This window comes from Acomys russatus, chromosome 17 (assembly GCF_903995435.1).
Source record: "Acomys russatus chromosome 17, mAcoRus1.1, whole genome shotgun sequence".
NCBI lineage: Eukaryota > Metazoa > Chordata > Mammalia > Rodentia > Muridae > Acomys > Acomys russatus.
In genome coordinates, this window is record NC_067153.1 from 25,110,059 (window position 1) to 25,124,292 (window position 14,234).

General features: G+C 46.6%; 2 protein-coding genes across 2 annotated transcripts in view; one reads left to right on the forward strand and one right to left on the reverse strand.

Annotated features, from left to right (window-relative positions):
• The window catches only part of Fer1l6 (fer-1 like family member 6), a 118,064-nt gene that overhangs the window by 57,510 nt on the left and 46,320 nt on the right, over window positions 1–14,234 (reverse strand). The window contains 2 exon segments of the mRNA XM_051160546.1: window positions 5,764–5,888; window positions 10,282–10,459. Of these exon segments, the coding sequence (XP_051016503.1) occupies window positions 5,764–5,888; window positions 10,282–10,459 (303 nt within the window).
• LOC127201847 (40S ribosomal protein S29-like) lies at window positions 2,047–2,248 on the forward strand. The gene has a single exon (XM_051160545.1). The coding sequence runs from the start codon at window positions 2,056–2,058 to the stop codon at window positions 2,224–2,226; it is 171 nt and encodes a 56-aa protein (XP_051016502.1). The 5' UTR covers window positions 2,047–2,055; the 3' UTR covers window positions 2,227–2,248.

Genomic DNA, 14,234 nt, shown 5'->3' on the forward strand with positions numbered 1-14,234 from the left:
TATTTATGCGCATGCACATAAAAGACAGAGAAACAGCTTTACAGGTCCAGAGTCTGCAGGCGACAAGCTGAACCTCCATCTGGATCTTCCACTTTCACCACTAGCATCTCCACTTTAGGGATCTCCTCTACTGAGAATTAGGGGCAGGGGATCAAATACACCCAAAGTCCCTAATGCTGACTTTCAAATCTCATACACTTTATGTAGAAGTCTACAGCGTGGTGGCTGTTCTCTGACTACTTTGAATAGACCTGAGTCTTCAAAACAACCCTCGCCATTTGACACGGCAGCTTTCTTTCACAGCAGTTACTATGGCAGCAAACAGAGACATTGGTAGTGAGCTGTCCCTGTCACAGAAATGGAGAACTAAAAATTGAGGGAGGATAATAGCTTGAATAGTTGGACCAGAACCATCAGCATTTCACCAGAATTGGCCCATAACTTTTTTTCCAGGCTTCTCAAGAGGAACCTTCAGAAGGAAGAATGTTGGCCAGGCAGTGGTGGCACACGCCTTCAATCCCAGCACTCTGGAGGCAGAGGCAGGTGGATCTCGGTGAGTTCAAAGCCAGCCTGGTCTACAAAGCGAGTCCAGGGCAGGCAAGGCTACACAGAGAGAAACACTGTCTGGAAAAAAATAAAAATTAAAAAAGAGAGAGAGAGAGAGAGAGAGAGAGAGAAAGAGAGAATGCTATTTAAAATTGAAGTACTTTCTGTTTATTTAGACATCTGGAAAGAGGCCAGTTTCACAGAGCAAAAGGTTGAGTTGTTGGCAGGGTAGGTGGCCCTATACCTGGCCAGACACTGTGTCACCAATATGTGGGGCTTATACTGGAAAGAGTCCATGGGCACAGCCCTCTTCCAAGCTCTACAATTAAATGTGTTTCCTAAGTGAAAGCATTCCGCAGCTACTGGATCCTGGGGAAATTTCCACAGCACCTCTGAACTCACCCACTGTTGTCCACTCCTGCAAGGCTGGAAGGAAGAACTGGCCTGCGCTAACCCTCAGACCCACATAAACTGCGGCTCAGTTATACAACTAGCCAGCTGCAGTTACAGCATTAAACTGTTTGCACTGTGGTCACAGAAGAATATCTTTATAGCTCTTTATGTAAGCCGTAAAAGTATTGTGTGCCTGCAGTTTGCCTCCCTTCTCAAGTTTTTATTTTAGAATATTTCATGTCTCGGATACTATGCGGTTTTTAAATGCCTCTGAGGAAATCTAACTCTTCTGACACAAAAAAACCAAAGTTCAACTGACTGATAAACAGGAGTGACACAGATGCAATGCAATGCAGTGCTTTATGCCTCTTTTGAAGAGACAGGTGAGCTCTGAGCAGCATGCACCTGACTGACAGAGTCATGTCAAAGCAGTCTATGATCTCTCCTAGGTTGCATTTGAATCATGTCCCTCCCACGTGGCTGGAAATGCCATTGAATAATATTCCAGAGGCCGATATGCATCTAATCTTCATTCATTCATTCATTCATCATGTACCTGCAGTGTGCTAGACTGCATCCTCTGCACAGTGGGTGCTTGATAGCCATTTGCATGGACAGATGACAGGGAGCTAACCTGTCCTCCAGGTGGCCACCATATGTAACATTTCACCTGGTCACTTTAGAGCAGTACTTAATGACTCACCCAATTAAACGTCTTTGCTCAGCTACACATGATCAGCCTTGTTCCTTAAGGGATTCCCTAAGGGGCCATGCATTGAGCTGAGTTTAAAGCAGTGGTTCTCAACACACATTTCCGATGGATGAGCTTAGGAACTGAGACACCGCTCCGTAGCAAAATTATAGTTATGAAGTAGCAACAAAAACAATATTATGGTTGGGGTGGGGGGTTCACCGCAATGTGAGAAACTGTGTTAAAGGGTTACAGCGTTAGGAAGGTTGAGAACCTCTCGCTGGTGTAAAGCATCATTGGAAGTCCAGGTAGGACATTGCTAACATTGTGAACAGACAGATGTCCTGGATGGAACATAGCAGTAGGAACCAAAAAAAAAAAAAAAAAAAAAAAGTCTTTTTCCTCTTCGGCTGTCTGAAGGCAAGATGGGTCACCAGCAGCTCTACTGGAGTCACCCATGGAAGTTCGACCAGGGTTCTCACTCCTGCCGCGTTTGCTCTAACCGCCACGGTCTGATCCGGAAATACGGGCTCAACATGTGCTGCCAGTGTTTCCATCAGTACGCGAAGGACATAGGCTTAATTAAGTTGGACTGAGCCACCTTGGGTGGATTATTCAAGACTGGAACTGATCATGCTAGCCTTTGTACATAAAGAATAAAAAAAGTGAAGACCTTCAAAAAAAAAAAAAAAAAACTAAATGGAATCCAGGTTTAATTAACTGCCCTATGACCGACTTGCACAGATGACTTAATGTCTCCAAGCCTTACCTTATCTTCTTTAGATGGGCTAAAACCCATCTTGTCTGAGGTAAAAAGTATCCATTGCCTGGCAGACAGTAGGTGCTCAGTAAATGCTTCCTACCTTCCCTAAGCCCATCTCAGTCCATATTTGCTTATAGGTGTGTAAACACTTAGGGTGAGGAATTGACTCTGGAGTAGAGTACCTGTCTAGTGTTTATCAATCCTGGGGTCCAATTCCTTCCAAACACACACACACGCACGCACACACACACGCACACACACACGCACACGCGCGCACACACACACACACAACTAAATGCCTACCCTATGACAGCCTTGGTGCACTGGGTTGTGTTGTCTAACCATCCATGTCTTTAGAAGCAGGCATTGGTCTTAGTGTTGGGAACCCCAGGCTTAAGATGTTTTCCACCCTCCTCTTTCTGCCATGTTCCCTTAGTCACATTGGATGTCTCTCCTTGTCATCCCTCAAACCCTTTCTCTGCAGGATCTTTCTCCTCTTTTCCTTTATTCTTCAACTCCCATTTTCTCCATAGTGTCCGCAGCAACTGGCCTCCCCTCTAAAAGATGCCAAACCATCAAGTCACAAGCCCTTCAAGTCACAAGTCCATCAAGTCACACCTGTCCCTTACAAAAAGACAGGTGTACAAGATGCCCTGTAAGGGACAGGTGTGCAGGATGCTCTTTTACAGTCTGGCTCTTCAGAGCACCAGGTGCTCAGTTCCCTTGGGAACTAATGCCACCCCATATGGGTCCTACCAGGTGAGCACTGGGCTCTGCTGGGCTGCCAAAGCCTCACACTCAGCTTTCCCCAGTCGCAGTATGAAGGAGGCCTGCCATAGTCCCAGACCAGGCCCTCCGATATAGCCCAACACCCAAACAGGAGAGGGAAACCTGGACGCTTTCTAAGCAAAATCAAGTCAGAGTGGTTAGGGAAAGGTGGTCTCAGAACTGGCGAGGCCTGGTCTCCATCTTGATTCACCGCCTCCAAGCTGTACAAAGTCTGATCCTTGCTTCTTTATCTTCAGAACGGTAACACAAGAGTATATGTCCCTGAGTTACAGCGACGGGTGGTAAACGATGTACAGAAAATGCTTGTGTGTCTGGCATGTGAGAGCTCTGAAAAAGTGACAGCTGTTGTTATTAGCAAAAACTGGGCACATGGTTCAAAGTCAGAGGCAGATCCAGGGGTCAACAGAGCCTATTTCTCTTTCAGAAGATTATTTGCTCAACCGAGTCCATCTGTACTTTTGAGATATGCATCTAAATGAAACCAAGATGCTATGTGGGGATAGAAACCAGCAGGCCCCTGTGTCAGCCCTTGTGAGCTTACACAGGCTCCCCAAGGGCCGCTTCAGAGGGGTTGGAACTGCATAGCTGAGACAAGTGAGTGACCCTCGGATCCACCTGCTGAGACCACTCTAGTCTGGGGATGCTCTAAGAGGGAGATGTATGCATTGCTGTCGTGCCTATCACAGATGAAGGATGTGATAGCCAAGGGGAATTCTGCTTAATGTGCATGTCTAGTATGTAGAAGATCGTAGAATTGGACCTGGGAAGCAGAACTCCACGGTTGTGTACTGACTTGGTGTGTGTGTGTGTGTGTGTGTGTGTGCGCGCGTGCGTGCGAGTGTGTGCATGTGTGTGTGTGTGTGTGTGTGTACGCGCTTCCACTTATGTTTGTAGGGGTGCCCATGTGTGCATGTGCATGTATACGTACATGTATGTGGTAAGGGCCAGAAGGCAATCTCTGGTACCATTCCTCCGGATCTATCTATCTTGTTTTTTGTGACAAGCACTCTCATTGACCTAGGAGTTGGCTGGCTAGCCAGTAAGCCCCACTAGCTGCCCGTTGCCCATCTCCACCCACCCTCCCTCCCCCCCCATCCCCCACCGCCCAGTGCTAGTACTAAGTTGCACACCACCATACCTGGCTTTTAACCTGGGCTCTGGTGATTAAACGCAGATCCTCAGGCTTGCATTGCAAGCACTTTACTGACAGTGCGATCTCCTGGCCCCTCTCAGGGACCCTAGTGCACAGTCACTGCTGTGTGTGTCCCTCTCAAATAACAGCAGAGAGGAAGGTCTCCTGCCTTCTTGTTCCCATTAGACAATGAATGAAGACAGAGACACTTTCCTCCCAAGGTCTTGCTGAGACAGATGAGACTGTCTCTCCATGTGGCTCCTGTAGGCTTTTGTTCAGCTCTGTGCATGGGGCTTAGCACAGTACAACCAGCCTTGCTGCCTGGAGGACCACATCCATGTTTGCATCATATATTATGCAGGAGCAGGGTCTGCCAGACTCCCCGTCTCCTAGAGCCCGTGCAGAACAGGTACCTCACAGGCACTGGCGCTTGTTCCCATCATTCCCTTGGTTTCTCTGTGACAAATCAAAATATAGTTAAATCCATCAGTTGGGTTGTAGGGTTTGTCTTGGGGAAATAAATGTGCCCTCTTGACATCAGCCAGTGTAATGGCTGCCATTCATCAGTCACTTGTGTACTTAACTTCCCACTTCCTCACAACAGCTCTGTTTTAGGATGACAGAACTGGGGTCCAGTGATCCATTTGCCTGGAGACACATAGCTGCAGACGAACCAGAAGGTGAACTTGCATCTCTTTGCTTCCCACCTCTCTGAGATGGCCAATTCTATATGATCTTACCCTTCCCCAGCCGACAACTCAAGAATAAGAAAGGCTTTGGTGAGTGCGATCTAGTGAGATGAAAGCAGCCTGCAGGAGTTTAGCTAGAGCTTGATGTGTGGGACAGGGAGGAGGCAGAGGAAGCGACCATCTGCCCATCTCCCGTACCACAGCACCTGTCACCAAGGGGTGTTCTCCAGGGGAGAGGGCTTGACACACATCTCTAAGAAGCACCTTAGCTGGTAAATGCAAAGTTTAGAACTTCCTGATTGGAAAGCTAAACCCTTCCTCCCCAGCAGGTGCCCTGAGGTGATGACAGACTCAAGTCTCAGGAAGGCTGTCTATGATGGCTTCTCCTTTGTCATTCACTCTGTACTATGATGCTCAGCACTCCTGCAGGTGCCCAGGGCATGTCAGGCTCTTCCTACAGGTGCCCAGGGCATGCCAGGCTCCACTTCCTGTTCTTCTTTTCTGCCCTTGTCTCAGCTTTAAGATTTGTCCATCTGCTTTAGGATAGTGCCTCAAAGGGACCAACAGATCTTTCCTCCCTGCTGTTCTTCCTGCCCCACACTGGCTTCTGCTTCTCAAAGACTGTGCGCTGGGAGATACAGTGGGCGGGGTTGAGAATAATCCTTATCTTTCTTTCCCAGGCTCTGCTGTGCAGCAGCTACAGCAGCAGGAGGTGGGGGGGGGGGGGGGGGGGGGGCTGCCAGCTGGGTTCTCTGGTTACCTTTGTGGTCTGGCACTGGGACAGGAATGTGACTTTGGCAAAGGGATCTGAAAGTCCATTGCTGTCAGCTGCAATGAGGCCCCGGGCTTGGTATATGTGTGCTCTCAGCTGGAAGACATGCTGGGCTGTGGAGAAATTACGGAAAGGGCAAGTGTTAATAGGCTTTTAGGAGTAGTGTGTGCGAATGTGTGTCTGCAAGTGACAGGCGGCTGTGTAGCCACCTACAGACAGCAGTGGTATCAGGCCTGCCCTCCTCCGTGGCCAGGTGGAAGTGTGAAGACAGGGAAAGGGTACTAGTGCCAAGTGCTTTAGAAGCACACATTCCACCCTGAGGCTCTGCCACACTGTGCTTCTCAATTGTCATTGCAATACCCATGTGAAATGTGCAATTATCTCCCCACTAACAGATGAGGAAAATGACCCAAAAGTAGACGACATAACTTTCCAAGTCTACAGAGCCCAGATTTTTCTTCTGCCTAATTCCAAGATACACCTTTCCCCCTAAAATGTTTAAACAAGCTTAGAGAAATAGCATGCTTCACTAGGAATCTCTTGTTTACATGTGTGTGTGCATACGTGTGCACGCTTGTGTGTGTGGGTGTGTGCACACGTGCATGCGCACACGTGCATATGCAGGCCCATACACCGGTGTATAAGGCTGCTTTACAAATAGCTTTTACTTTAATAAACTCAATCAAATCTGTATCATGTTATCCATCCATCCATTCTTCTCCTTTGCTAGTCAGTGGCATTTTGTGACAGAGCTTTTGTCTTGATCTCTAAGGCACCGTTGATAGTGAGGGGACTAAGACAGTCCCTGTCCGTCCTTGGAAGCTCCCTTGAGCCCGCAGAAGATGAAGACCAGATCACAGTGATGGAAGAGTGTGGCTGAGAGTTGTGAGGGACGGGGCCAAAGGGTCTAGGGGACAAAAAGCAGGAGTGAGCACGTGCTGGATAGGATGGAACATGAAGGGAGAGACAGGTTGGAGGAGGTCAGCATTCAGTGGAGAATGACAGATCAGCTGGTCACATTCTTTGGTTCATGGGACCTCACCATCACTGGCTCTTCCAACTGACCTCTTGTTTTCATATTCCACTTGTTCCCCTCTGCCTCCTTACCCACCCATTTCCACATCTCTGTGTTAGTATAATCTATGTCTTTGTGCTGGCATGGGGACTGCTATGTAGGAACCCTTGTGTGCCCAGTGAAATAGTTCCATTTACTCAAATAAGAACACAAATACCCTACAGGCAGTCACTCTCCCAGCCTTCATCAATCCCCTCCAGCAGCTGCTAGGCGTAAATCACACGTGTCCACACAGGATCCTGGATGCAGCCATTTGTAAAATGGAGGCTAATAATAACCCCTCATAAGGCTGTCACGGAAGGCTCAGGGCTGTGGAGGACGGTGCCGGGCACTGACTGGGAAGTGGCCTGAAGATGCTGAGGTGATGTTCCTATGAACTGCTATAATGTTGCCCACGGTGGTGATGGTGAGCAGCTGGTAGCAAGCTGGGTACCATCGCAGCAGAAATGGACAGGAGCAACAGCAGGCAGCTTGGCTGAGCAAATAGAAGTAGCATGCTAGATGTGTACATGGCAAAACAGCAGGATCTCAAGAGTCTAATATACGGTGGGAAAGAAAAAGGCGAAATAACCCGAAAACAACAAACTGCTCCTGTGAAATAAGATTATGTATGCACAAGAGACCGGTTCATAGTTATCAAAGCACATTCAAATACAAGGGAGCTGAATCTTGGGAAGGTGGCTGTGGCCTTTGAGCAGAGAGCTTCAGGGTGGTAGCATTTGATAGGCAGGGACGCAAGCCTCAAGTGGCCATAGCAAGGATATAGGATTAGTCCATTTCACAAATCAGTAACATCGGGTCATTTGGAAGTCAGTGTCACAGACAGTGGTGGTGGTCACATGACCTCAGACTTTGTAGATGTGCACAAAGCATTGAAAAGTACCATAGGACACAGAGGACTCTTGAAGAGGAGTGAGTGTGTCTATGGGTGTGTGCACACACGCACTTGCATAGGAACAGATGATATCAGAGTAAAACACCAGGAGGATAAAATTGTAGGTCAAGCTCTCAATGGACAGAAGGGATGGATCTAAGGAGACAACAGTGCCCCCTGTAGGTGAAGGTTTGTAGGGCCAGAGTGCTACACATTGGTGGAGGGATTACAAACGAGGAGTGGGAAAGACCTTGCAGCCCTATGTGGATGACGGAGAAACTGACTCTGACAGACAGAGTGTGGAGGAACAAGGGAAGGCATGATGTCAAAGTTAATTCCTTCATAGACTGTTATGAGACCTGAACGTTTCTGTCTCTCTTCCTGATGGCACTGTTGGGCTTACGTGAGGAACAGCAGGAAGCCTACAGATATAGCAACTTTTTCAATCCCTATCTTAATCCTGCAGGCAATTGGGAAACTTGAGCTGTGCACATTGCCCAATTAAGTCTATGCCAGTTCTCACAATGCAAGGCTGTGCAAACTCAGAGCAAGTCAGTGGAACGAGAGATGTGATACTTCTGGGCTCAGTTCTGATGCCCTCCTTGTTTCCATAGACACCAATTAACTCTGATGTTGACAGGCTGGGTACCGCAGACAAGAGAGTCCCTGAAAATGACAGCAGTAAGCAAAGCAATGCACTGCAGATGTCACGGGGACACTCTGACTGGAGTCAGCAGGGAGACAGCCACGTGTTACTTCACGTTACCAAGCCCAGCAGGTTTCTCAATCAGACTTGGGGAGGTCTCATCCCTTGAGAGAATGCCCACTACTGTGCCTAAGATGACTAATCCTGAGCTTTTAGTGGCTCTTCCAACTGGAACAACATACACGTCATGACGCACAACTCCAGGGGGTGCCATTTACTTAGCCTACATTTGGGTTTCTTTAGAAACTTTGACTCTTACCAGTTCTGTTCCTTGGAGATGCCTAGCCTGATTCCTCATGCTGTGGCACCCCATCTCCTGCCCCCTGTGGTTATCGAAGCCACACCTGGATGTCCTACCTGAAGCTAGGATCACCTCTTGCACATTCCTACACCCCCTGCCATGTTTTCCACCATGCCTTCCATATAGAGATGCAAGGTAATTATTTGCTGAATGGCTATCCTCTGGAGCATAAAATTCACCAGTCGGTGTGGAAGGCAGCCAACACCAGCAATGTCAGTGCTCAGCGGAAGGTCATTAGGTAACTCCATGAAAACAACATGCTGCATGGCAACTCCAAGCCTCAGAAAAGCCTCTTTCCTCTCCTCTGGGCTGTTAGTAGCTGAAACAGTGATTGTGTCTGGGGCTTTGCCCCTGTGTGAATGTTTGTAGCAACAGCTACAGAAGCTAACTTGATGTAGGTCTTATTTGCTTAAAGCTCTCAGGGGTTTAAAGGAAGGCAGATAAGGAAGTGGTGTTTGGAGATGGTTTACCCAACCTTTCAGCAGATGGGTGACCTTGCACCATTGCCGGGAGTCTCAGAAATGTACTCTCCCCATCTGTGAATGGAAGAATTCTCAAGGTTGAATGAGATCTTGTGTGTAGCATGTACGGTGAGGTGCTTGGCACTTTGTGCTATGTATTTTCCCTTAAAGTAACACACTGTATGTTGACACTGAGTGCAGACTCTAGGAGCTGAACCACTGTATACACATCTCCAGAACCCCATTTTCTCTCACGATGGAGCTGCTTGGAATACCCTGCCAGTCAAGGTCAACTGACACCCAACGATGTCATGAAACAGAAGAGATTTGGTGTGTCTGCAGTGCTCACAGCTTTGGCTCAACTCAAAACTCAACTTCAGTAGAAGTAAAGGTAAAACTGCAATTTGCTTTGTCTGAATTTAGCAGCAAAAAAGTTAAAATTCAGCAACGCAAAAGTTAAGTGATTTGAAAACAGAGCAGAACACAAATGCAAGGTATTAATATTTGTGATGGAATTACAATGTTATTGAAATGTAGACATACTGTTGCTGATAAAAGTGACCATATGGATTAAATAATCCCATAAAATATGCTGCCTTTGTATAAAGAAGTCAAGCCAGGGACTGGGCTGGAGAAACATAGGTGATGTCACCAATACCAGTTTGTACTGTGTCACTGAAGGCCTGTGTATGAGGTCCAAATCTCAGTGCTGTGTAAAAAGCAAAAGCAAACAAACAAACAAACAAAAATCCAAACCAAACCAAACAAACAAAAACAAAAAAGAAACCTTAATTTCTTGAGTCATATCACAACAAGAACTTTCTGCTTAAAAAGCAACTTATTTTTTAATGCAGTTCATCTACACAGAAATACACTGTTCTCTCTCTACTTGTGCATAAAATTTAGTCCAGGTATAACACGTCTGACTGAGCCATTGCTTCCCATTTAGGAAGAGAACATCCTCGGTAATTTTACTGAGGAAGGCGATGGCGTTGGCCCCAACTAAAACAACACAAATGTATGGAATGCTGTCCCCACCACTGTTTACCAGAGACGTCTCTTGACCCGCTTTGCTCCATGGCACTATACCTTGGTATAGCAGGGCTGATGGAGGGTGATGGGTGCCAGATGATTTGGAGGGCATTTCTGCTTCATAGCCCACTGGCAAGTTGTCCAAAGCGGCATTGGAGTATCTGATGGAGCCCAGCCACAGATATATGTCAACTTTTGCCTGTACAGTCCAGCCAGCTGGCCGTTTCCCAGGAAGCTGGGAGAGAGGACAAGGAAGGCTGTTTTATCACCAGACGGCACCCATGAAACCCTATTCTGAGAAAAGCGATTCTTTCTGGACATACACCTCGAGGTTTGTACAGAGGGCCATCCTTCCTCTGCCTCCACCCCCACCCACAAGCTCTGTCTGTCTCACAAAACTGAAAGAAGTGGCCCAAATTGTCACATTACACAGCTCCAGAAGGTGACCTCAGTTTGGAGGCCTGAGGCTTTAAACGTGCATTCTGATATCACTGCCAGGTCCTGGGTCACTTGGGCTGAACATGCGGGTGAGGAAAGCGTCTGTGTTCTCCTAGTCTTTAACTGACACACCCAAGTCTGAAGTCCAGGATTGGTGCTTCCAAATGCGCACACACACTCTTGGCTCTGAGCCCTCCCTCAGCCTGCCTCTTCAAGCTCTTCAGTTCGACTTGCCTTCCTAGAACCTTGGCTACTGGGGTTGCAACTGGAGTTTCTGTCCCTTCACTTTACTCTGGATGGCCTGCCCTACTCTCCCATCCCATGCTGTGGGAGGGAAGTCCTGCCTGCTCTCCCAGGCCCTTCTGCCTGGTAGACATTTTCAGATCCTTCATCCTCCTCAGGCATTGTGGCTTTAGGCTCCCTAAGCTCTCTGCTTCCTCCCCTTTTGATGGCCTCAGATGTAATATGGTGTGTGTGTGTGTTGTTGTTGTTGTTGTTGGAGTAGGGAGTGGTTTGTGGGTACATGTATGCGTATGCATTTGAGTGTGAGTGTGTGTGCAAATGTATTTGTTGGCGTTCATATGCCCCAAGTCCACAAGGATAGAGATTGATGTATTCAATATGCCTCTTTTGTTTCCTAGTCACCAGGTTTTGAGATCTCTCTGTCCACAGCTGCATAGTTCCAGGTACCAGCTGTGGCTGTGCTCAGTGCTTCTGAGCAGAGCCAATGACCCTTAAGACATGGCTCTTCCCCAGAGTCTGTTGACTCTTCTAAATGCCTCTTCCCAGCAAGTTTTTAGAATTGCCCCTGAGCAACTTCCCTCCTACACCGAGTTCTGTCTGTGGAGGATTGTGAAGTCCTATTACCACAAGCCAGAACTTTTTCAGACAAGGTCCAAAGCACCCATGGAGAGGCTTTGACTCCACATTGAGCACGGCTGTTTGCCTTTGTAGCTTGCCCTGAAGGTTCCAAAAACAGATTTGGAACAACTCAATCAAACAACTACTGCAAGTACTGCTGGCCTTTGGCCAGTGGACCAGTGCCAGGGAGCATCAGCTACGAGGCTCAGCCAGGTCCTCCAACAGCTCAAATCCCAACACTCAAGAAATGGGTGGGTAATTTTTATTATCGACTTAATTGGGTTAATAAACATCTAACCAATTAGTGAAATGGCCCTTTGGGTGTGTCTGTCAGAGTGTTTACACAGGATTAAGTGGCAGGAGTGAGGGTAAGACACACTCTGAATGTGGGTTTCGTAGTCTCATGAGCTGGGCTACAGGAGTGAATAAAGAGGAAAAGGAAGAAGTGAGCTAAATAGGAGAATTCATGTCTCTTCTTCTTCGCGACTGTGGACAGAATATGACTTGCTGCATCATGCTTACGCCATCATGCCTTCCCAGCCGGTTGTGGAAGACTGTGTGGCTTCAAACTGTAAGCCAAAACAAACCCTCTCTCTCAAGTTGTTTCTTGTTGGGCATTTGGTCATAGCAGCGTGAGAAGTTGCTAATACAAGTGAGAAAAGTCTCAGGCAGCAGTTCTCTACCTGTGGGTCATGACCCACTTGCGGGTTGCATATCAGAGATCCTGTATATCAGAAATTTACATTATGATTCATAACAGCAGCAAAATTACAGTGACGAAGTAGCAATAAAATAGTTTTATGGTTGGGGATCTCCACAACATAAGGAACTGTATCAAAGGGTCTCAGCATTAGGAAGATTGAGAAACATTGGTCTAAAGGAAAGGAAAGGAGCACCCCCTTGTCCTAGCCTTTTATTAAAGATATAAATGCACAAGTCTCTGTACTCAGTTTTCATTTCCCCTCCTGCACATTCAGTGTCTTGTGATCTAAAAGTATTAAATGGGAAATTTCACAGATACGTTATTGATGAGGTTTATTATAGTATATTGTTATGAATGTTCCATTTTATTATTAGCTGTTGTTGTAAACGTCTAATCTGTCAATTAAAATTTATTACAGGTGTATGTTTACAGGTAAAATAGTGTGTATATTGTAATTGCATGTCAGGCCCCCACTGAGTGTCTTGGAACATGCTCTCAATGGCTAGAGAAGGACCAATCAAGGAAGCATCTGAGATGGAAGAAGGAAGGGCAAACATAGGTGTGGTAGCAGAAGCTCATATAAAGTGAGTGTTTATGCTGCGTCAAGAATGGTACAGAGAGGGCTGGGTGTGGTGGCACATGCTTTTAATCCCAGCACTCAGAAGGCAGGGGCAGGCAGATCACTGTGAGTTCAAGGCAAGCCCGGTCCAGGACAGCCAAGGCTACACAAAGAGAGCCTGTCTAAAAAAACAAAAGAATGGTCCAGGGAGCCTTCGGACCAGAAGCGCTCACATCAGTGACACAGGACCCAGTGAGGCTCAAGATCCTTGGCTGGTATGCAGAGGAAGCGGGGTTCAATCTCTAGGAAGAGGGGTGCCATTATTTACTCAGCTAAAAACTCAAATCAACACACTTTGTTTTGGATAAAGGCAACTAATCTGCAACCTATAAAAATTAAAAAATGTAATAAGATAAATAACTTCCTTTATCATTTATCTAATGATTTAAAAACTTTTTCAGGCAAATAAAAATTTATTGAGAAGGCTGAGGATACAATCCAGTGCTCTACTGCTTGATTCACATCTGGAAAAGCCTGGGTTTGAGTTAGAGCATAGAATGAGAGGGAGGGAGGGAGGGAGAGAGGGAGGGAAGGAGGGAGGGAGGGAGGAAGAAGGAGGAGGAGAGATGGAACAAGAGAGTGCAGATGTGTATGTGTCAGCCCAAGATTATTTTGTTGTGGTACCAGCACTTCTTCTGCTATTTCTAGCATCCTTAGGACATTCATTCACAAAGGCAGATTTTGTTTTGTTGGTCTGGTGCGTCACAATGATGTTTCCAAGGCTTAAAAGAGAGTGTTTGATGCCAGAAGAACGCAGCACATATTTGTTTAATACATATTGTGATTAGCCAAAATAATGTCCTAATGTTTCTTTTTGCAGAATGTTCTGTCTCCTGCATGTTGTAACAAGACAGTGTTTCATTCAGTCTCACAAGAATTCTGCAGTACTTTCCACGAGTATATTTTAGAAATAAAGAAGATGAATGTTGGAAAAATAAACACAAGTATCTAACATCACAGGGCAAGAAAGGATTAGAGCTAGTGCACCATCAGCTTTGTGCTGAGCCCCACTCTGCTCCTCACACATGCTGTGTGTGTGTGCACACATTTTCCGAGCATCCAGCTAAAGTGCAGATTCCGACTCTGCAGCTCCAGGGTACAGTGCGAGCTTCTATACATCTTTCTGTTGGTGCTGAGCCTGTGGGCCTCCAGACCTTAGTTGCTATAGTCCTCCCAAGTAGGTGGACACTCTTTATTTTTTAATGAAAAACAACAGAAAGCATCTATTACTTTCATAGTAAACAAATTCTGTGTGTGTGTGTGTGTGTGTGTGTGTGTGTGTGTGTGTGTGAACTTACAGTGAGAACCAAAAATCAACTCAAATCCTGCAAAAGTATCTCATAGGACCACTGCTACTTTCCTAAAGTTCACAACGTAGCAATTTTCCAT